This window comes from Oryza glaberrima, chromosome 11, assembly GCF_000147395.1.
Source record: "Oryza glaberrima chromosome 11, OglaRS2, whole genome shotgun sequence".
Lineage (NCBI taxonomy): Eukaryota > Viridiplantae > Streptophyta > Magnoliopsida > Poales > Poaceae > Oryza > Oryza glaberrima.
This window is the reverse complement of record NC_068336.1, coordinates 5,417,890-5,443,658: the sequence shown is the minus strand read 5'-3', so window position 1 is coordinate 5,443,658 and position 25,769 is coordinate 5,417,890. Positions and strand designations below refer to the sequence as shown.

The 25,769-nt window shown below is 42.5% G+C and overlaps 3 protein-coding genes and 1 pseudogene across 9 annotated transcripts; all 4 read left to right on the top strand.

Annotated features, from left to right (window-relative positions):
• The first annotated feature begins 766 nt into the window (after positions 1-766).
• On the top strand, positions 767-3,620 carry LOC127754689 (F-box protein At5g03100-like; annotated as a pseudogene).
• A 1,310-nt stretch (positions 3,621-4,930) lies between these two features.
• On the top strand, positions 4,931-8,999 carry LOC127754136 (F-box/FBD/LRR-repeat protein At5g22660-like). 2 transcript variants are annotated; one of them, XM_052279610.1, is made up of 3 exons: positions 4,933-6,164; positions 6,272-6,433; positions 8,504-8,999. In XM_052279610.1, the coding sequence occupies exons 1-3, from the start codon at positions 5,256-5,258 to the stop codon at positions 8,567-8,569; spliced, it is 1,137 nt and encodes a 378-aa protein (XP_052135570.1). In that variant the 5' UTR covers positions 4,933-5,255; the 3' UTR covers positions 8,570-8,999. The 2 variants fall into 2 exon arrangements, with proteins under 2 accessions (XP_052135569.1, XP_052135570.1); XM_052279609.1 differs by having other exon boundaries at positions 4,931-6,164; positions 6,272-8,999.
• A 3,493-nt stretch (positions 9,000-12,492) lies between these two features.
• Positions 12,493-15,703, top strand: LOC127753972 (F-box/FBD/LRR-repeat protein At5g22660-like). The gene is made up of 4 exons (XM_052279421.1): positions 12,493-13,803; positions 13,992-14,147; positions 14,228-14,417; positions 15,142-15,703. Exons 1-4 carry the CDS (start codon positions 12,748-12,750, stop codon positions 15,162-15,164), a joined length of 1,425 nt encoding a protein of 474 aa, XP_052135381.1. The 5' UTR covers positions 12,493-12,747; the 3' UTR covers positions 15,165-15,703.
• A 135-nt stretch (positions 15,704-15,838) lies between these two features.
• LOC127753990 (MEIOTIC F-BOX protein MOF-like) lies at positions 15,839-19,780 on the top strand. 6 transcript variants are annotated; one of them, XM_052279441.1, is made up of 5 exons: positions 15,839-15,989; positions 16,135-17,101; positions 17,302-17,463; positions 17,574-17,656; positions 19,296-19,780. In XM_052279441.1, exons 2-5 carry the CDS (start codon positions 16,190-16,192, stop codon positions 19,393-19,395), a joined length of 1,257 nt encoding a protein of 418 aa, XP_052135401.1. In that variant the 5' UTR covers positions 15,839-15,989; positions 16,135-16,189; the 3' UTR covers positions 19,396-19,780. The 6 variants fall into 6 exon arrangements, with proteins under 6 accessions (XP_052135401.1, XP_052135402.1, XP_052135404.1 ...); XM_052279442.1 differs by having other exon boundaries at positions 17,574-17,673; XM_052279444.1 differs by lacking the exon at positions 17,302-17,463 and having other exon boundaries at positions 17,574-17,673.
• The last annotated feature ends 5,989 nt before the right edge of the window (positions 19,781-25,769 follow it).

The following is a 25,769-nucleotide window of genomic DNA, read 5'->3' as shown; positions in this document are numbered from 1 at the left end:
TGTATGTTGCAACGGTGAAAATTATTTTAATCTTATTATTGTTATATAGTTTAGCTAAGATGAAATTCAGTTTGTTAAATTCGTTTGGATATATATATTTTGTTAGAAAATCATGAGCTACAATTAGGAGTCTGATCGTCTCAAGTTAGCATGCGAGTTTTTTAAAGAGATTTTTTATACGATTCCTTCTATATTTTTAAAAGCGAATAAACTTATAAACCGAGTCAAATACGGATTTAAATTTCCAAAAACGAACAAACTCAAGAACCGACTCATACACGGATAACGTACCAAATTATCGGGAAAAACATCTTCAATTTTTATAATAGTAGAGATAGAGATATGGTTTAGTTAAAATGAAATTCATTGTGGTAATTCGCTTGAATATATTTCTTTTTGAAAATCATGAGCTGCGGTTAGAAGTCTAATCGTCTCAAGTTAGTATGCGAGTTTTATTAAAAAAATTTCTTATATGACTCTTTATGTATTTGTAAAAGCGAACTAACTTAAAAGTCAAATTCAAATACGGACATGTATTTCTAAAAATGAACGAATTTCAAAACCGACTCAAGGATAACGTATCTCGTAATAGTAGAGATTAGGGCCGAGGCTTCCCTCCCTAGCGTTAGGGTTGGACTACCGATCGCTTCGACTCCTCCTCCTCCTGCTCCAGTGCGGCGGCCGACGGCGAGGTCCCCATCTCTCTCTCTCTCTCTCTCTCTCTCTCTCTCTCTCTCTCTCTCTCTCTCTCGTTCTTTTCCCCCGTTGCATCCTCCATTGTGAGTTCGAGTTGTTCTTGCGCTGCTGCCCCGACGCCCGCCTCCTGTTCGACGTAATGCCTCCGGGGAAAGCGCCCGCCGGCGACGGCGGCGTCGATAGGTTAGGGGATCTTCCGGATGAAGTCCTCCAACACATCCTCGGTTTCCTCCGGGCGCAAGAAGCCGTGCAGACTCTGCGTGCTGGCGCGGCGCTGGCGCCACCTCTGGAAGTCCGTCGCGACCTTGTGCATCACCAGGTGGGACTGGAAGAAGGAGGTGTCCAAGGAGAAGTTCTTGAATTTCGTGCTCAGCCTTCTGTTCCACCGCGGGCGCGCGCCCATGGACAAATTCGATCTCAATCTCTCCGGCGACACCCACCTCCTGAGCATCTGGTTCCGGGAGGCCGCGATGTGCCAGGCCCGGGTGATACGGCTGAATATCATCAATTCGTGGGGATCCCAGCCCGAGCTAGACAACCTGAACCTGCCAGTCGTCTCCCGGCACTTGGCGAAGCTACAGCTTTCTGGTGTGAAATTGATGCAGAGTTTCCTCAATTTCTCGAGCTGTCCGGTGCTGGAACATCTAGAGATTGTCCATTGCGACTTGTCCGATTCCAATGCCAGGAAGATCTCTTCCCTTTCCCTGAAACACCTATACATCTTCCGTTGCAATTTCAGCCGTACTTTCCACACTCAAATTTACGCGCCGAATCTCGTCTATCTTGGTCTAGTTTATTATATGAACCGGACTCCTGTGTTTGAGGGTGTACCATTGTTAACAGAGGCAGTTGTCGGAGTCGCTGCTGAATCTGGAGATTGGAATGCTTGTCCAAGATTTGATGATAGTAACACTAACAGCTGCATGCTTCCGGAAGCTTTATCACAGGCCAAGAAGTTGGTGTTGGAAGTTGAGGAACAAGATGTATGTTATGCACTCATGCTTTCTCATTCACTGCCACCACATGTGCTTTAATTTCTTACATCATCTGTTTTCTGCGAGTATTAGTTGATCTTTTTGTGTTTTGCCTTCTGTCCAGTTTAATTTCAAAATGTACTGGCAACATTGCCCTACATTTAGCAAGTTGAAGACTTTGTTTATCAGTGTGTGCATATCAGCGATTCTTGACTTTGAAGGACTTAGTTGCATCCTTCGACACTCACCAGTTCTAGAGATCCTCACTCTTCAGTTTCATCGCTCGGTGTGTATTCTAAATGAAAATCACTTCCTTGTTACAATTATCACATAACGCTGATATCTTGGCCAAGTGTTTTATTGTTATTTTGTTTCTGTTATTATTGCAGGAATTTAGACAAAAAGATAAGGTGGAAATGAAAGGAAGCTATAGTCGCATGGAGAAGTCATCTGCAATATCAGAACATCTTAAGATAGTCGCAATCCAATGTGATGATATAGATGATCAAGTTATCAAAGTTTTGAAGTTACTGTCTACATTTAGTATTCGTAAGCTAACTAGCAACGCTATTCATTCTTTCTGTATTTCTTAAAATTGCCTTCAGCTTTCATGTGTGTGAAAGAAGTAATGCATACTCCTAATTTGATAGAAAAATCAAGAAATAGGAGTTCAAATTGAAAAGGCAATGAAAATCCTGCACTGTATTTGGTGGTAGTGAGGAACTAATTCTATTCCATCGTATTGCCAGATACTATGCATAAAGCTATTTGAGGTCTATTTATTGTGAACTACATTGAATAAACAGTTAGTTGATTCATTGATCTGTCAAATAGCTTTGAAATATTTGACTTGTTCTGATAATTTATTGGCTCGCTGATTAGTTTCGAACAGTAGCAAGATTGTATGTCTCTCCTTTTAATAATTATAATAGTTCAAGTAACAGCACACTGTGGTGAACTGTTGCCTTGTTGCCTCACTCGTTTGATGGCTCACTACATACACTCAGTTTCATGCCATTGTTGACCGTATTACCCATCATTCTGTTCTACTTACAGGCTAACTGCATTTATGTGAATGGCCAATGAAGCAATGCTTACCTTCATATGTTTCTTGATTTTGCATTTGGTTACCTTTTGTTGAGGAGTTATTGTTTATATGCAGGAATACACATATGCTAGCATGATATCTTTATACTGTAGCTTTCTCTTGAATATTCTCTTTATTTTTAATTTTTGATTCTGTACTCACTACATAACTTTAGTGCCTGTCATAATTTAGTTGCCATCACACAGCAGGAGAGTGAGGAAGGAGATAGTGTAGACCAGGAATGTGTATTTTGGGCCTACTAATGTGACTATAGGGTTCAAATACTATAAATTAGTATAATGGAAGGGTAATTTTGCTATATGTTCTATGAAAAAAACTTGCCATAAAAAGTACGTAAGGTTATTTCACTGTATGAAACAAATTGCTTACAATGGGGTTTTGAAATTAACTCATTGTGTAGTCTGTTCCGGTATTTAAATTTATTGTCAAGCAACTGAACATTGTAATATCTGCAGATGATGCTTACTGCCTCAGATTGTGAACTTACCCTACATTTTCTTTGACAGGTTTCAGTTTCGAGTAGCGTTTTAAAGTTGGGCTCTCCAGGTTCTACTGCTACTCAGAGCGTTGGTGCTTAATCTGCTGTGACAAGCATGCCCTATTCTTGCAGTCTCAGCCTCATAGGGGCGGTTTAGAACTGACGAAATGACCTAGACAGAATTTGTAACTGTAGTGCCCAAATAATGGATTTAGAAGTGCAGGTAATCTAGTTGGACCTAATATACCAACCATATGCTTTGATCTCTTTTGGCCCCTTGGTTAACTCGGATTCATTCTCTCTGGGATGATGATCTGTTAGTTCTGTAAATATTGCTCCATCTGGTAATGTATTTTGGGCAAGTTTGTCGATCCATAGAGCTCATGTCGTTTTGATTTGTGATAGATGTTTCTTTTGGTTATGGATGAGAATCTACCTATAGTTTTATGCAGATCAAACCATGAAACATTGAATTTCTATACCAACCTTTTGAAATTTATTACTCCCTTCGTTGCATATTATAATTTTTTTTGACTTTTTTAAACCAAACTACTTAAAAGTTTGACCAAATTTATAAAAAAATATAATAACATTTATATGTTTCATTACATCTAATATTGAACATGTTATATATTTTGGTAGTTTCTTTGTTTTGTGTTGAAAATATTACAATATTTTTTTATTAATTTGATCAAACCTAAAAAAATTTGACTTAGGAAAAAATTAAAATGACCTATGGTATGAAACGAAGGTTCCAGTGCTCTTCGTTGCCCCATTTGGGAGGCTCAATTCCTCTCAGAGTTATTGGTCAATTAGACCTAGTTTGGATGGACCAAATTTTGGCCCATCAAAGTGTAATAGGCCACCAAAGTGAACTAAAATTTTGGCACATGCAAATTGATGGATGTGCTTTCTGTCATACCCGAGGAATTAATCTCGGACTATGTATATATTGTATATTTATTAATAAACTTTCTAAAAAAAATTAAATGTAAGTATGATATAATCATAGAATAATTACATTGGGCCTTATATCCACTCGGGATCAAAATCCTAAGTTTAACACGGGTGCTCTTATTTACGGCTAATTATTTTTTCAGTAGTAGGTGACGTATCCATCGACAGTAAAATATGTCGGCCCAGTCTTTTCAAATGTGCTCATAGGGGTACGATGTGCGTATGTGTTCATAAGAGTGAGTGTGCATGCGTTGTGGACACCACGTTTGTACTGTGTTTCTAAAAAAAAGAATCCATAATACTACTTTTGTTTCCAAATGAATGATGTTGATTAGTGCAATTTTGAACTAACCGGTGTCAAACGAAAAGAAACGTAGAGATATATAACTTATATGTTTATAGAATATAACTTGTATGGAACTTTTAAAAGAATCCTGCGGTAACATGCTATTTCATGAAGTGGAGGTCGTGGGATTAAATCTCCTCACCCCTTACGTGCATTGGGATTCTTTTTCCCTTTGTCACTTGCACGAATTTTAAAGCAAATCTAACTATTCATAATAATCATATGAAAGTTACATACCAATTACATGCAGGTTACAATGTAATTTATAATATATTTACATTCTACAATTTTTTGAGAGAAAATTAATCTACAAATGTATAGCACAATGTATTAATTTTGAGCTGGATGAGATTAGGCCTGTTTACCCATAAGGTTGGGCCTTCCACATAGGCCAAAAGTTGTACTGTACTGCTCGAAGTTGGACTTTTCAATGTGCCCTGTTAAATGGGTCTTTCTGGTCCAGCCCATTTATTCTTTATTTCTTGGCCTTTTCTTCCTCATTCGGACACTCTCCGACTCGAGGGCTGGAGTACACTACCATCTTCCTCAGCTCCGGCGGGCGAGGCTGCCGGCGGCGAGGTCTTCGTCTGTCTCTGCCTCTGATTCTCACTCGCTTTACTCCAGCTTCATCCGCCCGTGCAGTCCAGTGGTTGTTTCTTGCCCTGCGGCCGCGACGCCCGCCACCTGTTCGACGGAATGTCTCCTCCAGGGGAGGCGGGGAGGAGGGGCAAGGGAGCCGCGCGCCCGAGCGACGATCGGATAGGGCACCTGCCGGACGAAGTACTGCATCACATCATCGGGCTCCTGCCGGCGCCGGACGCCGTGCGGACGTGCGTGCTGGCGCGGCGGTGGCGCCACCTCTGGAAGTCCGCCACGGGCCTGCGCATCGCCGACGACGACGGGGTGGGGCTGGTGCCCATGGAGGAGCTCCGCGATTTCGTGGACCATCTGCTGCTCCTCCGCGGGCGCGCGCCGCTGGACACCTGCGAGCTCAGCTTCGCCGGGCTGTCGTCAGACGGCGGCGGCGGCGACGCCCGCCTCGTGGATCTCTGGTTCCGGCATGCCGTGCTGTGCGAGGTCCAAGCTCTCCGGTTGAATGCCCCTCGAAGTGCCTCACGCCTCGTGCTAGATGGCCTGCCTCTTGTGTCCCGGCGCTTGGCGAAGCTAGAGCTTGCTCATCTGAATTTGGTGCACAATTTCCTCGATTTCTCGAGCTGTCCGGTGCTGGAACATCTGGAGATTGTCCTCTGCAGCTTGTCAGATGCCGAGAGGATCTCTTCCCAATCCCTGAAACGCCTCAACATCACTGCATGCGATTTCAGCGAAATCTTCCGCACTCGTATTGATGTCCCCAATCTCCTTTCGCTGCGCCTGGATAATTATAATCACCGGACTCCTGTGTTCGAGGGCATGCCGTTATTAGTGGATGCCTTTTTCGGTGTCACCTTTGCTTCTGGAGATATCAGGTGTTGTCCAGGAGTTAATGATGACCTTGAGGAATGTCCTTATGACGATTGTGACAATTGTCCCAGTGACAACAATTGCAAGGTTCTGCAAGCTTTTTCACAGGCTAAGAATTTGGCGTTGGTCGCTGACTCACAAAAGGTTTGTTTTTGTTATGCCTTTTTTTCACATGAACTGCCTTTTACAGAACCAGCTTTTCCTTCTCAAATCATCTGTTAGTTGATCTTTATTGTTTGCATTTTGCCCAGTTTATTTTCAAAAGGGAATTGATACGGTGCCCTACATTTAGCAAGTTGAAGACTTTGTTGCTCAGTGACAGCTGGATTGTGGCCTTCGACTTGCATGAAATTACTTGCATCCTTCGACACTCACCAGTTCTAGAGAATCTCACTCTTCAGTTTTTCTACCCGGTACATATGTATTTATATTCTAAATTGGAAACTTCTGCCTGGTTACAATTATTATATTACATTGATTTATCTTGGCAAGTCTTCTGTTATTAGTTTTGTTACTGTTATTATTATGGCCGGACCTGACTATTGCGTGGAAATAAAAGGAAGCTATAGTCGAATGGAGAGATCGTCTTCAATATCAGAACACCTTAAGATAGTCGTAGTCAAATGTGGAGTGGTTGATGAGAGAGTTATCAAAATTTTGAAATTCCTATCTACATTTAATATCGGTAAGCTAACTAGCAACATTATTCGCTCTTTCTGTATTTCTGAAATTTGCCTTCCACTTGATTGCAAATAATGCAGAAACTCCTACTTTGTTAGAAATCTAGAGGTAGGAGTACCAATCACCAGATTAATTGAAAAGAAAATGGAAATGCTGCATGACATTTCGTGGGAGTCGGAAACCCAATCTAAACATTTCTGTTGAATAGTTTTGAATATTAAACTTTTTGATAATTTATTGCCTCACTGATTAGTTCTGAACAGTAGCAAGCTTTCTCTGTCTTTATGCTTTTACTTAACAAGTAGGAGTAATAGTTTTAAGCAACAACACATTGAACTGTTGTTTACTTCACTCTTACAAATGGCTCACTATATATGCTCAGTTTCATGCCCTTGTGAATGGCTAAACTGAGCAATACTTTGAATCTGTAGAATTAACTGTTTTCTTGAATATTTTCATTGTTCCTTTGAGTCTGTAGGTTGTACATAACTTTCAGTGCCTTTCATAATTTATTTTTATTTCCACCCTTTTGTTCTTTCTACTGATTGTTGTCATCTTCATGTCTAGTTATTTTTGCTGCATTTGCCCTAATGATGACTTCTATAGTTCCTTGTGGATGAAAAACCTTTGACTGATTTCTTCTTTTGTAATTGTATCAAATCTGATGTTATGGGGAAAAATAGTTGGTCTGTGTTCTTAGTGTAGGGGCAGTATAGGCTGATAAGTTCTTTTTAAGGGCAGGTGGAAGCTGTTAAATATCATTAATCATATTTTTGGATCATCTTAATGTTAGTTGAAGATATTACTGCATGCTGGTCGAGTGAATACCACTTTTCCTTTAATAAATTTCACATAACGCAGGTTTGAGGGGCGTCGGTAATGCTGTAATGCAAAACCCAGATCTGCATTTTGTTTCAAGGAAACCTATAGGTTTTAGAGCAAAATGTTTCATAATACCTCAGGCACATGCATATGTAACCCATTTGTCTATGATATTTATGTGCAATACTTATACAAAATGGAATTCTTTTTGGTACATAAACACATCAGCTACCTTTTCCACAACCGTTGGTTGCCGGTAGCATAAATGTTTGTTAATGTGTCTCTGCTACTGGGGTTCACATTATCATCTCTGCCATTGCACAGTGAGAGAGTGCGGAAGGAGATATAGTAGCTTAAGAATGTGTATTTCAGGCCTACTAATGTAGGTATATACTCGAAATGCTAGATAGTATAAATGTATAATGACATGAGTATTTTGCATACATGTGAGGCTTGATGAAGCATTTTGCCTTAAACATAACGTTATATGAAACAAATTGCTGAACACGAGGTTTCTGAAGTTAGCTCCTTTTCGTTCTTTCAATATTTCTGAATTTTGAAAAAAAATATTCGTGAATGAAAGAAGAAAACTAAAAGTGCAAATACAGATTTAGTGAAGAAAAGGGAAAATAGGTAAAACAGCATTTGGAAGGGATATAAAGAAAACATAATCCAATTTATTTTGTTGTCAAGTATGATACTTGAAAATTTACAGAGTTTTTCCATGTTGAACTGAGTAATATAAATAGGAAGTTGCAATATGTTTTGACCTCTACACTTTGGACTGTTTACTCGTTGAATAGCTTTCATTTCCTGCTATTAAGTATTAACACAGGCTTGAAGTTCTTGGCCATAAAATAGCTCTTAATTATTGTACATATTATGTGACATTGTATCATTTGTATGGCCACGTATTTACCTTCATCTTTGAAAAATGATAAACTGTGTCTTATCTTCAAAATATCATTGGGTATGCGCAGTCTTCAGTTTCAAGGAAGGAAGTATGGGTTGATGCCTGGTCGAAAAACAAAGTAGAAAAGGGTTGATGTCTCGACGATGGATCTTCTAGATGAAGAACCTCTTGATTATTCCAGGAACGCAAGGCTTAATTTCACAGTGACAAGAACCCTGTCTTTTGTCTATGAGATTGCTATGCTAGCTCCACTATGTTGAACTGAGTAATATGCTAGTAGTTCACAGGACGAGGAACATCTGGGATCCGGATACATAATGATATATTGAGTTGTTTAGATCTTCTAGCAGTGTATCTGAGCTGGTTTAACTGCAGTCGTCTGCATTTCACTAATTTCGCCCAGTGCTGTCACTTACTACTTGAGATTATATATGTGTGTTCTCTCTTCTCCTGTCATGAGATTATGTGATTATCTCAAGTTGCCGTGTGCCGGCTGAAGTTGCACGGTCAATAGTTTGTTCTGTTTCTACACATCCATCCTCTCCTCCCCCCTCTGAATTAACGAGGCAAACCACACGCCACACATAAAGCCCCATAGCACGCTTATAGGCTAAGATTTAAATTTTAAAACTTAATTCTGAAGTTGGTTTTATGATTTTCTTAGCATAATTTATTTTTACATTATTTGGTTTTAAATTGCTAAAAAAATGTATATAAAAGTTTTATCTGTTATTTTTTAAATAAAAGACATGGATAAGCATTTGCTTAAGGAGTAAATTTCATTTTAGGCCGCCTTATTACTATTATTTCGCTTTGAACTACCCTTTAATAAATGTTTCACTTTAAACCGGGTAAATTTATGTTTGTGCCACTTTAGATCACTCTCACAATTTTGTCCATTTACATCAAATTGTCATGTTAAAACAGTAGTACTCCTTCCGTCCCAATATATTACAACCTCCGTCCCAATATATTACAATCTAGGATGGGATTAGACCTATCCTATGACTACGAATCTGGACAAAGTATAAGATTCTTTAAGTATAGCTGTTGGACTTCATTGATAAAAGGTCGGGTAGTAAAAAGTGAAACAAAGGTAAATGTAAGATTACCTGATCGAAAGTGCAAATATTGGATCAAAAATGCAAATATTGGTTAAAGGATAGTCCAAAATGATACATCGTAATAAAACATAGCACAAAATAAAATTTACTCTAAAAGTAAAATGACGAAGATGATGGTATTTAATGGACTACATGTTAATGAATATGTTTTCCTTCTTGATGGGCCCTTTACACCGTGCTCGTCCTTCTTAGGGCTGACACATTGATGGGAGGAAACACCGAGGGGAAGGAGGGGAGGCCAGCAAGGGAGAGAAGATGGGGAAGAGCATGAAGAGAGGGAGATGAAGAGGAAGAAAGAGAGGTGATGACACGTGGGACACACAAATTAGTTTTTCCCCTCACTTGCTGGCATGTGGGTCTTATTGATGCTTTTTATTGTTTCCTTGTGTCACGTAAGTGTTACGAGGGATAAAGACTAAGTCAAAAGAAAACAAATATATGCAACGTCAACTTAAAAACATCAAAAATACTATCGAGTAATGTTAGTTGCACCAGTTTTAAAAGTTGAGGGACGATATATATTGCTGTTCAGCGATATATATATTACCATTCCTGTTCAGTTCAAATATGTGTACATATATATGTTGGAATTAATAGATGGGCTAAGGCCCATCCGAAGATTAGTTCTTGCAAAATCACAAAAACCCACCTCATAGATGGGCAGGGCAGGGCAGGGCAGGCGGCGCGCGTGCACGACGTACGCGTCGAATGGTCCGCAAAATTGGCTCCTCACCCTTGCGCAGATGCAGCCTCCTTTTGCAGTTTTGTTTTGCTGCGGAAAATTCGGATTTGTTTTGTTTTGGAAACATTGATATAAACCGGGCCGCTGCCTTCACGCAACACACGCAAAATCAATCTAGGGTTTGCCTCCTACTCTATGCTGCGCCGTCACTCATAGACTACTCCATCCCGCTCGCCGGCGTGCACCGGCGATCGGGAGAGCAGGTCTCCGGAACCTCTGCCTTCGACGTCCTGCACCCGAAGAAGGCGGCAATAAGGTTTTTGGGAAGCGCTTCGCGCGACTGCTCCCTGTTCGTCCGTGACGGCTCGCCTTCCTCTCCGCTCGCGTGCTTCGCGCCTTCGTCAACGCTCGCAACCGCGAGTAGTTCCTACCGAGCAACCGGTCTTTCCGCCACCTCGGTACGTGTTCGACATGTTGCGCATATCTGATCTTCATGTTTTACTACTTAGTTTACATGTGTAGATCTAATGATGCGTTCAATCTAGTTTATATCTGCAATGTCATGATTTATTTATGGAATAAATTAAATCATTATGTGCTTATAATTTCAACAATATATTGTTGTTTAGTTCAGTTCAAAGGTGTGCTCTGCTATGTACATATATATTGCCGCCGAGCAATGTGTCCAGAACACCAATATATACTGATGCCCATATATATTGCTGTCCAGAACAGCAATGTGTCCAGAATGTATCAATATATACACATTTCTACACATATATTGATGTTTGAACTGAACAACAAAGCTAATGCAGGAGGTGCATCCAGAAAGAAGCGCCCGTCGTTCACCTATCAGGTGAGGGAGCTGCAGTCTGACGTCGCCACTGCCCCGACGTCGAAATGTTATTGAAAGCGGCGTATTTTGAAGGGCATCCCAAGTTACTCACCTACTACTCAGAAGCATATCATCATGACTTGTCTTGCTTTGCATAACTTTATCCGTGATAGCAATTTACGTGATAAGGAGTTTAAGAGATGTGATGCTGATGAGGACTACTTACTAGAAGATACAAGTGATACGGCGGACGATGAGAGTGAAAATACATAGAATGATAATACCATGAATACTATTCGCACTAGGATAGCTGATGCTTTGATTAGAACAAGAGGAGGATAGTTATTTTGAGATATAGTATCATTGTATGAACCGTTTATCTTTTGCTCTGTTTACGTGGACCATATCACTTTGATGGATGAAAAGCTAATATATTTTGATGAAAAGCTAATATATTTCTTTCCAAATCGGCCTTTTAAATATGAAATATTGGACATATTAGGTTTTTGCGAGTAATTTGCATATAAATAGTCCTACACTCCTAATGGCTTTTAGGGGCATTATAGGTATTTCTTCTAGAAGCTACAGTTTCACAGCTGCTCTAACCAAACGGGCTTCTGCTTTTCCCACAACTGATTTTTCACAGCCGCTTTTCCACAGCCCATAGCTCACAACAGCTTTTCCAAAAGCCACAGCTCACCAAACACACCCTTAGACTGTGTTCTTTTGGAGGGGTTGGGAATCTTCCCCTGACTCACAAAACAGAGCGATAGATTAGCTTAAAAATAGATTAATATGAGTTTTTAAAAGCAATTTTCAAACAATGTATCGTTTAGCGGTTTGGGAAACGTATGCACAGAAAACAAAAGGAGTAGAAGTTGGGAAAGTACAGTATACAACACACCCTATTCCCGGTTTTATGGTTCAGGGATTTGACTGAAACATAGCTGAGGGATGTAAAATAAAGAGTAAATTTCACTAAACTACTTGTATGTCGATTAAACTATCACAAAACTACAAATTTAATGTATTGTTTTACAGAACTACAGATTTAAAACCAACTTTCACAATACTACATATTCAATATTGAATATAACACCAAACTACATATTTTAGACTTTAATTCCCTAGCGCCATTGTCACGTTGGAGTTATAAATATTGTAGTTTTGTGACTAAATCAATTCTAAATCGGTAGTTTTATGATAATTTTGTTACCAATAAATATATAATTTTATGACACTCTATCTTTAACGTGTAGTTTTTTTATAAATTTAATGTTAAATCTATAGTTTTTTAATAGTTTGGTCATAATATTTGTGAGATTTTTATTTCCTCCAAAATAAACCTCTTCCATTCAGGAAATTGAACCGTCCATGGGTCGTGAAAGAGCCCCCACAGTAGCGGAAATGTTCAAAGGCCGACGGTTAGGTCATAGAGCCGCGACCCCGACTCCCCGAAGCACTAGGCCCTAGAAGCGGGGGGCACGCGGCGCCAGAGCCACCGACTCCGCCGCCGGCGGCCGGATCCGGCGAGCTTGCGGCGCCAGGCTAGGGCTCCTCCTCGCCGTCGTCGTCGACCGGCGGCTAATCCACCAGCGCCTGGGTGATCGGTGAGTCGGCTCTTCGTTTCTTGCCGCGCGGTGCCCTTCGCCCGCCACCTGTTCGACGGAATGCCTCCTAGGCGAAGGGGCTCGAGAGGCGAGGAGATGGCGGAGGCCAGCAAGGAGGGCGGGATCAACGCCCTCCCCGACGAGCTCCTCCAGCACGTCCTGTCCTTGCTGTCAGCCGATGAGGCCGTCAAGACCTGCGTCCTGTCCCGGCGATGGCGCCACCTCTGGAGATCCACGGACGTCCTGCGCCTTGATGCTGATAAGGAGAGATGGAAGAGCTCCAAGCGGTTCAAGAAGTTTGTCAACCATCTAGTGCTCTTCCGAGGCTGCTCGCCTCTACGCGAGTTTGATTTGGAATTCAGTTCATGTCGAGAGAAGGATGAAAAGGGTGACGACAGTGACGAGGATGAATCAGACGATGACAGAGGTGAGGATGAATCAGATGAAGACAGTGATGGCGATGAATCAGATGAACACAGTGACGACGGTGAATCAGATGACGACAGTGACGAGGACGAAGACAGTAATCCATTCCAATGTGTCATGATGTGGGTCATGTATGCTCTAATATGCCAAGTTCAGGTGCTCAAAATCCACAACTTCAATGAAAGATACATTGAAATAGATGGCGGCATGCCTCTCGTCTCACAGCACTTGACTAAGATAGAACTTTCTGGTATAGTGTTAAAGGATTGTTTTCTTAACTTCTCAAGCTGTCCCGCATTGAAAGAGCTATATTTCACCAAGAATTGCTGCTTTGACTCTGTCAAGAAGATCTTCTCCCAGTCAATGCAATGCCTTCGGATCTTCTGTTGTCAATTCAGTGAATATCACCGCACACTCATTTATGCACCAAGCCTCATTAGGCTCTTTCTTGAAGGTTTTTGGGGCAGAACTCCTTTTCTGGAAAGAATGCCCTCATTAGTTGAAGCATCTGTCAGACCCCACCAGGATTGTGATGACTGGTGTAGTAATACTTACACTGGTAATTGTGAAGATGAAGACTGTGATGGTTGTCATGGTATGATAGATAAGATCGGCAACAGTTCCAATTGTGTGCTCCTTGGAGGTCTATCAGAAGCTAAGAGTTTGAAGTTGATAGCTGGACCTGAAATAGTAAGCTTACATTGACATCTTATCTCCTTTATGTTAATTGCTGTAACTTACCTTTGTTGCCTACTTGCCTTACCTATATGCACCATTTTGTCACCTTAACAAAATTCATGCATTGCTACTGTCTTGGCTCTTAAATTATTGTATTCACAACAAAAATTGGTTGACTTTGTCGCTTGCACTTTATCCAGATTATTTTTGGAAGTGATTTGAGATGGTGCCCTATGTTTAGTAAGCTGAAGAATTTGTTACTCAATGAGTGGTGTCTTCTGTCTAATTTCTGGGCACTAGCCTGTATTCTTGAACACTCACCAGTTCTACGGAAGCTCACTCTTCAAATTTCCAAGGTATTTGTTTTTACAACTGCTGCACTGTTAAAGTTGTTGTGCATGATTAATTAAATGTGATATTTATTTTCGTGCTACAGGAAGCTAAATCTATGATGCAAACAGAAGAGAATGACAATCCATTGCGGAAACCAGCTGCAATATCTGAACACCTTAAGGTAGTGAAAGTCCACTGTAAAGAAGTTGATGAGGTGGTTTACAAAATTGGGAAGTGGTTGAGTACATTGGACATAAAAGTTCTTATCAAACGGAGGAATCAATCACCAAAACGTAAGCTTGCTATTGACATTTTTCATTCTTCCACTTTTTCTGAAATTTGCATTATTTATTTGTTAATGAAAGAAATAAATTACTAAAAATGCAAATACATATTTAACAAAAGAAAAGGAAAAGTAAAAAAAAAGAATGAAAAAAACTATCTAGAAGGGATAAAAAGGAAACATCATCCAGTATATTTTGTTGTCAAGTATGATCCATGAAATTGTACAGAGTTTTCCCTGTTGTACTGAGTAATAATATAAATAGACACAAAGTATGTTGGCTTCTACAATTTGAACTGTTTACTTGTTGAATAGCTTTCATTTCCTGTTAATGTTGTTAACATTCATTCTGATTGAGTAGTTCTGGACAGCAACACAATATGTTGACTTGTCGAATAGCTCTTAAATATACATGTTTTCTGACATCATATGGCTATTATTTACCTTCATCTTTGAAATTTACCTTCAGGAGGTCATTGAGTGTTGCAGACATTGTTGACTGAATCACCCATCTGTGCCCCGTAAACTTATTTTGCATAAATATGCTAGTTTATGGAGCACTTTGCCTTAGAAACTAGGGTTATATGAAACAAATTGCTAAACCTCAGACTCTTTGAAATTAACTCGTTTTGTAGTATGTCCTGGTATTTCAAGTTTCTTGTCAAGTAACTGAACATTTTAATTGCTGCCGATTATTACCAGACTGTGAACTTACCTTGCATTTTTACTGACAGGTTTCTGTTCAAGTAAGGTCTAAAAACTGGATTGTCCATGGATCTACAGGTCTAAAATGGTTTCACCGCGTTGGTGCTTACTGCTTAATTTGCTGTGACAACTGAGAAGGTTGCCATTTTCTGTCTGTAGGTGTCATATGTCAGTTCCAGTCATATTGACAGTTGGAAATATAAGTCAGAATTTGTAATTGTAGGGCCCTAAAAAAAAGGATTTGGAAGTGCAGGTAATCTATGGGTTTCTGGTTTGATAAATCTGCTACCTTTAACATATCTAGCTCTGTGAACATTGCTCCGTCTGAAATGTTTGATAGTATGCACATCTGGTAATGTGTTTGAGCATGTTTGTCAATCTGTGGAGGTCATGTCGAATTGAGAGATGCTTCCTTTTCGTTATAGATGAGAGTGTATATGGAGTTTTCCGCAGATTAAACCGTAAGAACATGCTGAATTTCCATTCAGAGTAGTTTTGAACAATAAATTGTACAGAGTACAGGAGTTGAGTTGCACAGGAAGGTAATTGAATCGTATGTCCAAACGAGGCTTCTTTATGAAAATCTACTCGGGCCTACGTGTTGGACCTTTAAATGGGCCCAGCACTGAAATGTTCATGGCCCACGCTTGTGGGCCTGTATGGTCCGGCCCGTTAATCCTATCCAGTAATTGGGCCTTTACCTCGGTCAGGTGGCCAGCCTGGGAATACCATAGCAGTAGACGCGGGCACGGCGGCGCCACGGCCACCGACACCGCCGCCGGCGGACATCTCCGACGAGCTCGCTGGCGACTCCTCCTCCGAAGATAGAATCGCGCTACTGCAGCCGCGTCGCCTCGTACCACGGAGCCCCGGCAAGGTGCGTCCTTCTATCGCCTCCCCGTAAGCACTAGCCACTAGGGCAGGATGGACGCGGCGGCCGGCGGGTGAGGCTACCGGCGGCGAGGCCGCTGTATCCTTCTCTATTTCACTCTCACTTTTGCTCTGCCCCTGCGTCCGTACAGTCACACTGGTTGTTTCTTGCACCGTGGCCCCGACGCCCGCCGCCTGTTCGACGGAATGCGTCCACAAGGGAAGACGTTGGAAATGGGCAAGAGAGCCCTACCTCGGAGCAGCGACGGCGACGAAGACCGGACAGGAGACCTGCCGGATGGGATCCTCCACCACATCCTCGGGTCCCTGCCGGCGCGGGACGCCGTGCGGACGTGCGTGCTCGCGCGGCGGTGGCGCCACCTCTGGAAGTTCGCCACGGGCCTGCGCATCACCGACCGCGAAATGCGGGAGCCGGCGCCCATGGAAAAGCTCCAGGATTTCGTGGACCACCTGCTGCTCCTCCGCGGGCGCGCGCCGCTCGAGACGTGCTGGCTCAACTTGACCCGGCTGTCGTCCGACGGCGACGCCCGCCGTGTGAACCTCTGGTTCCGGCATGCGGTTCTGTGCGAGGTCCAAGTGCTCCGGCTGGATCTCATTCTTAATGGCTTTCAGCTCAAGCTAGACGACCTGCCTCTAGCCTCCCGGTGCTTGGCGAAGCTAAACCTTTCTGGTGTCCATTTGATGCACAGTTTTCCCGATTTCTCATGCTGTCCGGTGCTGGAACATCTAGATATCTTCTTTTGTGACTTGTCAGATGCCAAGAAGATCACTTCACAGTCCATGAAATGCCTCAATATCAGACATTGCACTTTCAGCCAAATATCCCGCACTCGTATTTCTGCCCCTAATCTCATTTCATTGCGGCTAGAAAATTATTGGCACCGGACTCCTGTCTTTGAGGTTATGCCGTTAATAGTGGATGCATTTGTCAGAGTACACGATCGATCTGGGGATTGGTATAGTTGTACAAGTGGTAATGCTGATTTTGAGGAATGCCTTTGTGAGGATTGTGACTTTTGTCATAGCAACACCAATTGTGTGATTATGCAAGCTTTATCACAGGCTAAGAATTTGGTGTTGTCAGCTCATGCACAAGAGGTATGCTATGCTTCCACTTTTATCTTTAACCCCCCTTATATTATCCCACTTTTTCATATGCAGAAAGACTGTCCATCACTGGACATTCGTAAATAACAACTAGAATGACCTTTTCACATACACTGCCACCACAAGGGAGTTCTTAAATAATCTGCTAACATCAAGTTTTAGTTGATCTCTTTTCTGCCCATTTTGTCCAGTTTATTTTCAAAAGGGAATTGATGCGGTGCCCTACATTTAGTAACTTGAAGACGTTGTTACTCATTAACTGCTTCTGTGTGGCCTTCGATTTGCATGGAATCACTTCCATTCTTAGACACACACCAGTTCTAGAGAAACTCATTCTTGAGTTTTTTTTCGAGGTATATATATTCTAAATGGAAAACCGTTTTGTGGTTACATTTCTTAGATAACATTGATATATCTTGGCCAAGTATTTTATTGTTGTTTATGTTACTGTTATTATTTGCAGGTTACTGAACATGATGATGAGGTGGAAATGAAAGGAAGTTGTAGTCAAATGGAGAGATCATCTGCAATATCAAAACATCTTAAGTTAGTCATAGTCAAATGTAACGCGATTGATGGGAGAATTACCAAAATTCTGAAGTTCTTATCTACATTTAATATTTATAAGATAACTAGCAACACCATTCGTTCTTTCTATACTTCTGAATTTTTCCTTCATCTTCATTTGTGTGAAAGAAAGCAAATAATCTAGAATCTCCTACTTTGTTAGAAAATCAAGATATAGGAATACCTAATTGAAAAGAAAATGAAAAATCCTGTCCTGCTTTTGGTGAGAGTGTGGAGCTCAATCTAATCCATCATGTTAGCAGATAGTTTGCATAAAGCTATATAATATCTATTTTATTGTGAATTACATTGCTTAAATTGTTGAATAGTTTTGAATATTTGTCTTCTGCTGATAATTTATCAGTTCACATATTAGTTCTGATTTCTGAACAGCAGCAAGATTGTCTGTCTTTCTGCATTTAATAATTTATAGTTCCATGGAATAACGCACTGTAGTGAAATGTCTTGTGTCTCCACTCTTATTTATGCTCGATTCCATACCCTTGTTGACTATATTACCCATCATTCTGTTCTTCGTACAGGCTAACTGCATGCATGTGAACAGCTAATGAAGCAATGCTTCTCTCTATATGTCTATTAATTGTGCGTTTAACACCCTTCTTGAATTATCTGAGTAGTAGCACACATACATTAGCATGGTGCGGTGGTGCCTTTAGACTGTAGCTTATTCTTAGATACTCTCTTTGTTTTTCTACCTTTCAACCTGCTATGATTTACTTTTATTTTCCACTTTTTTTTTGTTTTATTATGCTCTGCAATTGCTTATGATACTTCCTTACCTGGCCCCCTGTGAATGAAACTCCTTTGACTGATGCTTACTTTCTGATGTTAAAGAGAAAACATGGTTGGTCTGTGTTCTATATGTAGGGGTAGTTTAGGCTGATGAACTCTTGTTAAGAGCAGGTGGAAATGGTTCAATACCATTAACCATGTTTTTGCATACAATTTACTAGAACATCTTACTACGATTAAATTGTATCCTGGTCAATTGAATTCCACCTTTCTTTTGGTAAATTTCACAAACCCTGGTTGTGGAGCAAAACTTTACATAAAACCTCAGGTATATGCATATAGCCATATATCATTGATTTGGCTATGACTATAACCTATTATATTTATCTGTAGTACTTGAACAAAGATTGAATGTGTTATAGTTGAGTAAATAGACATATTAGCTACCTTCTCCTCTATTGGTTGCCGGTAGCATGACCCTTTGTGGGTTTATACAACTAGTTAATACATCTCTACTATTGGGGTTCACATTTTCATCTTTTTTGCCGTCGTGCAGTGGGAGAGTGAGGACAGAGATAGTGTAGCCTAGGAATGTGTATTTCGGTCCTATTATGTGAGTATATACTTGAGATAAGATATATTATAATGGCTTTGAGTATTTTGCATAAAGATGCTAATTTTATGAAACATTTTTCTTAAAAAATAGGGTTGTATGAAAGAAATTTCGGAACATTGGTTTTTATTAAAACTACTTTTTTTTGTATAAGTCTGTTCCCATATTTTTAAGTTTCTTGTCAAGTATCTGAACAGTTCAATTGCTGCAGATAATTCTCAGGCTATAAACTGACTGCATTTTCTCTGGCAGGTTTCAGTTTCGAGTAGGCTTTAAAAGTTGGGCTGTTCCATGGATCTACTACTATGTTACTGTTCAGAGCATTGGTGGCTTGGTGCTTAATTTGCTGTGACAATTGAGAGGGTTGCGGTATTATGTCTGTTGGTATCATATTGATGTTCTAGTCATAGTAACTGTTTAAAACTGACAAAATAACCTTGTCTGTATTTGTAACTGCCTTACTATGGCCTAGGGAGAGTTTAGAAGTGCTTGTAATCTAGTTGGACGGACCTAGTATACTGTGATTTGCTATTTCTTTTGAAATTTTTGGTTAATTCGGATTTATTCTATGTGGGATGATGAATTCTGCTTCCTCAATTCGATTAGCATGTCGATTTTGAGAATTTTCATTATATACCATCCAATTGGTAACACTTTTAGAATTTGCCACCCAATCCGGCACCACTTTCTGTAATTTGCTACTAGGAATGCGAATTGTTTCCTTCCACGTCACTCCTGTCTATCCAGCTGCTCTTCCGTCAGTGCCTCTCGCTCACTCCTCAACGCTGCCACCATCGGGCCAACCCAACTCGTTGTCGGTTGTCGCTGTTGAGCTGGACCCGTCACCAATGCCGCCTTTTGATCGGGATCCAAGCGGTTTCCCCGGCTGTCTCCTTGTTGGCCGTGCTGTCTCCCTGGTCTAGACCAGCGTCGTGACGCCGGGGTAGAATAGAGTCGTAGGAGGTACTTCGCCGCGAGCCATTGGCATTGTTGGCCGGATGGTAGCTGCTTCGGATACGAGAGTAAATGTGGATTTCAATTGGGGGCGTCGTGCTGATATTTTTGTATATATGCCACCCAAAAAACTGGTTTCGCTATAATGCTACTTTCAAAATAGGATTCGATCAAATGCCACTCTTAAACCACATGCATTCGCTATAATGCCACTTTCGACCTTTCTTCCATTTTTAAAATATTTTTCCACAATTTTAGCTTTTCCCAGACGCTTTTGCCCCTGAGTCAATTGAATCGGAGCTCTGCCCGCTGTACATGTCCACGGGGTCGGCCGTGCCGTCTCCGCGCAGGGCGTTGGAGATGGCGGTGGCGGCGATGGGGATGGGGCTGTCGTCGCCGGGGTCGTCGTTCACGCCGCCGCTGTCGCCGTCGGCCGGCGGCGGGGGTAGCGGGATGGGCGGCGGCGCTTGGTCGCATCAGCCGAGCATGCCGGCGCTCTGCCTGCCCGGGAGCGCCGGGAACCTGCATCTGAGTCGGCTGCGCACGTTGCTGAGCGCCCGCGACATGGCCGTCGACGAGCTGCTCGCCGCGGCGGCGGCGGCGGAGGCGGACTACGATGGCCTCGTCGGCTCGCCCGCCTCCATCCGGTCCGCGAGGGGGAAGGCGCTCGTGCCGTCAAATCTCGACGAGCTCTTCTCGGCTGAGCCTGAGCTCGCCGCCGCGGCGTCGCGCTCGCCACGTTACGCCGACCAAGGCGGCGCGGCGTTCTCCCCGACCCGCAAGGCCGCCGTGCTCAACCAGTTCCAGCAGCAGCAGCAGAGCTTGCTCTCGCCGCGGGCGGCCGCGTTGACCCCGGAGCCAGTCTCCCCGATGAACTCCCGCCTCCTCGCCGCTCTGGCGCAGCAGGAGAAGATGCAGCAGCAGACGCTGCGAAGCATGAGCTCTCGAGACCTCGGCGCCGCCGCCTCGCTCCTGGTCGGCTCGCCGGTGAGCTCCAGCATGTCCAAATGGGGATTCCCCTCTGGCAACCCGGACGGGGTGCCGACGACGAGGAGCTCGGCCGTCTCAAGCGTTGCTCCTAGTTGAATCCACTGCTCCGATTCAACCAGTTGACCCTGGGGCAAAAGCGTCCGGGAAATGCTAAAATTGTGGAAAAATATTTTGGAAATGGAAGAAAGGCCGAAAGTTGCATTATAGCGAATGCATGTGACTTAAAGAGTGACATTTGGTTGAATCCCATTTTAAGGGTGGTATTATAGCGAAACAAGTTTTTTTTTTGGCATATATGAAAAAAAAAATCTCCGTGGAGTCAGTTGTGGAGGAGTTGGGGCCGAATCCATCCGTGCAGATCTTCTGACGACATCGACGAAGGAACGAGGCACCTTGCGGGTCAAAGCGCGTAGATGTGGATGTAGCTGGCGGCGGTGGCAGGGGGAGCTCCGACCACGACGAAGGCCTGGGGCCACGGCCACGAGCGACGGGGGATGGCCAGGCTGCTGCGGAGACTTCCTAGTGCCCGCGGAGAAAGCGGAGGGGCGTAGGCGACGCCGACGGGAGGCAGTGGGAGCGGAGCTAGCATTTCAAACTACAGAGGGAATCACCGCGCTAGCGGTTACCCTGCAACATAAGCTGACGCATTCCTGAAGTATAGCAGACATAAGTAAGGCCTCTCACGGTGCAATGACGTGGACCCGGTGCTACACCGCGCCAGCGAGGATTTGTGCTTGCGTGGAGCAAGGTCGCGCGCCCTAGCAGAGCCCCTCGGCCCCAAGCAAAGCCGCGAGGAACCTGGTCCAAGTGAGGGAGCGCGCGACGCCGAAAGTCACGGGCACGCGTGCTGTGGGCAGCGTCGCCTCGCTCTCTCATGACCTCGCGCCCATACCTCCTGGCGAAATCTTCGATTTGCCCTCCAAAATCCTCTCCCGCCACACCTATTTCCTTCTTCCCGCCACCGAAACACCCCAAGAACTTCCCAAGCAAGAACTCGATCCGTCCCAAGAACACAAGAGGAATCACCAAGAAGCAAAAGAAACAAAGAAATCTCGATCTGTCCCAAGAACACAAGAGGAACCCAGGCCCTAGATCTCATATTAACCAATGAACAACACATCTCACATGCACAAAAACAACAATCAATAATCGGAGTTGGAGCCAATCTATCATTATATCAAGCCGCCGCGCCAGCCGCTCCCGCTAGGGACGTCTCCCGTCGCCGGGCCAGCCACCACCACCGCGCGGGCCGGCAGCCGCGGCTGCCGGCGCCGGAGGGAGGAGATCCGGCGCCGACCACCGAGGACGCCGCCCGCTTCCGTCCTTCTCCTGCGCTCGCTTCCTCCTCGCCGCGCCAGCCGCTGCTGCCGAGGACGCCTCCTGCCACCGCGCCAGCCACCGCCGCTGGGGACGCCTCCTCGCCGGATTTTCCCGTCGGCGTCGCGGCAAAGGGAGGAGAAGGAGGAGCGGTGGAGTAGTACTCAACTCGAGGATGGAGAGGAGAAGTAGTACTCGATCGATGCCATTGAGGAGAGGAGGCGAGGGTTGGAACGGAAAGCGGAGGAAATAAATTTTCGTGGGGTCCACCGGGTTGGGCGCTAGGGTCACGCCCCACTGTGGGCTTGGTACCCTGACTTAGTACCTCCATCCAATTAATCTAGACAACTATGGGTGGGTGCTTGTACTGTGGGGTGGGTTCTTTGGGCCAAGTTTTGAGGCTAAGGGTATGGGCCCCATAGCTTGCACTATGAATGCCCTATGGATATGCTTCTATAAGTGGTCTTGGTTTGGTGGTCAGAACTTCAAGCAAGATGAAATTATTTCTCTTCCCCTATGTTGGATTTGGTTTGTGTTAACATTACAGAACAAGCTGTGAAAAGAAGGATTACTCCGGCCGCAATTTCAAGATTTTGAATTTCTTTCTTTTCTCTTACTTTGTTGTTTTTCTATTTCTTTCTTTTCTTTTACTTTGTTGTTTTTCTTATCAGAGTTTTTTATATCTTGGCTACATGTTTCAATGTGGGAAACCTTCCATTATCTATAAAACTTATGGATCTTTATCTTCAATTCTGTCAGCAAAACAATCCAGTTTTTATCCAAGCGTTTCAAGCTGACGAACGATGTCAAATTCGGTAGCTAGATCGATACACATAGATAGATAGGTTCGCCAAAAAAAAACACATAGAGATAGAAAGTGTTTTCAAGCTGATGAACGATGCCTTATTTCATAGCTAGATACACATATAGCGTTGTCTATTGCATACCACCACCTATAGCAATACTGATCCACATCAAGGATTATGATAATAACCACTGCCACCACCACCGTTTTGACCGTTGCCACCACCTCCGGTATAGGGGGGCGTATAATAGGCACCACCGTGCCCAGGTTGCATATAGCCTGAACCATACCCCTCTGGAAGTTGTGGCTCCGATGGCCCCGCTTGTTCTGCAAAAGAATGTAGTTGGTGTTACTAGCGTAGCGAGCATCTCCTGCATACAACTAACAACTAAAAATACCAGTTCTTCTTGACAATAATTCTACTACTTTCTCCGTTTCACAATGTAAAACTTTCTAGCATTGCCTACATTCATTTAGATGTTAATGAATCTAGACATATGTATGTGTTTAGATTCATTAACATCTATCAGGGGCGGATCCCACATAATTCATGGGTATTCACCTGAATACCCATGAATTTTGGACACAAATCTAATATATATTGACCATAATTTATATGTACCACCATAGTCTATCTTGATTTGTGATATTTATACCCTAACAATTCAATTCCACCCTTTTCTAGCTCTCCTCAGCCCAACAAGATCAATAGTCTTCCTAGTCCCTCCCTTTCTTTTGTAATATATTCATGCTAATTTGATTTTCTTGTTTACATTTTGGTTGTGGCAATTAATAAGCAATTACTTTAATGCCTACTTCCTCCGTTTCATAATGTAAGATTTTGTATCTAGATTCGTTAACATCTATATGAATGTGGACAATGTTAAAAAGTCTTACATTATAAAACGGAGGGAATAGTTATCTTTGCAAATTGTATATACATATATATATTGCCCACTCAGTTATTTTTCTCTACATGTTGTTGTCTAATTGATATCAATTGTCCTACCGAAATAAGTTATATTCCTTTGCTAGCTACTAGTTTCTTCGTGGTTTATGAGTGTTTTCCTTCATTAGCAATAAATCAGAATATCTTTGCTACATAAAGCTGTCGACCTATGCTATACAATCTCCAAAAATTCCGAATTCTTTGGTACTCTTCACTCATACTTAGATGATTAGATCAATAGAAAATTGTTTGATGCTGATGATAGGAAATTATAAATGTTTCTATATATTTTATTATATATGCTCACAATTCGTAGTAAAGATTATGCATCAAAATGATGTATCGTACAGTCAATATATGTCAATCGGTATCGATATATCTGTTATTTTAGAATTCCGAATACCCATCACATAAATCCTGGATCCGCCACTGACATCTATATTTATGTGGGCAATGCTAGAAAGTCTTACATTGTGAAACGGAGGGAATAGTATATATATCAGGGTGTGTTTAATTAGATCCCAAAAAATTTCTTCCAAAAACGTCACATCGAATGTTTGAACACATGCATGGAGTATTAAATATGAATGAAAAAAACCAATTGCACAGTTCGCCTGTAAATTGCGAGACGAATCTTTTGAGTCTTATTACGCCATGATTAGCCATAAGTGCTATAGTAACCCACATGTGCTAATGACGGATTAAGTAGGCTCAAAAGATTCGTCTCGCAGTTTATAGGCGGAATCTGTAATTTGCTTTGTTATTAGTCAATGTTTAATACTTCAAATGTGTGTCCCTATACGTCAAAAAATTTTACACCCAGAGAACCAAACACACCCTCAGTTTGAAAACCACCGTACCTGCTGCATGCGCTACATCGTGGGAGACGAGAAGGAGAGTGGCCAATATGACACCAAGAAGAATTGGGAACTTCGCAGCTATTTCTGAACTTCTGTGAGTGTGTAGAGCTAGCAAGCTTTGTCTGCGAAGACAGCTGTGCCACCTCTGCTCTATTTATAGAAGAGGCGTCGCATGCGTAGAACCTCCTGAATGGTTGGACCATGGATGAGGCGACTGAACTCAATCAAGTTTCCATGCCAGAGCAAGGATAATAGTATAGCTCACTTTCTGCTATTAGCTTATCTAAAACCAACATATATAATAGATTAACTATAAAGTTGGTTATAATTTTCTTCTATTCTCTCTATCTCTCACTTATACATTTAATGTATTTGTTTTGGAGTTTATGATAAGCTAGCTCTTGCATGAGAGCCAACACCCTTGATTTTTCACTATCTCTCTCCTCCACCTAAGCTATAGTAGGCTTATAGCTCAGTATTATACTTACTCTCAATGGTTAGACTGATACGGTTGGTTCTTATAATTTCTTGGAAGTTCGGTCCAACAGGGCATTGGAGAGCACCTCGTTGTCAACATTATTGATTACTTCCCTGTACAGCTGGGTACGTTCTGTGCCATTTATCCGTGCGCATTTACCTGTGACGGTGGCTATAGGGCAGCATGCCAGTAATCAATAGTACTCCTACATCAACTCTGGAGTTGGCCTCCAGGGTTCCTGGCTTCCTGCAAGAATGAACATTTCAGCTTGCACCGCTGGTGTGATCATATGGTTATGCATATGAAGGAGGGGACCGTGTAAGGTTAATAGGTCCACAACAAGTCAACAACTAACATGGAAGCAGCCGGTGAC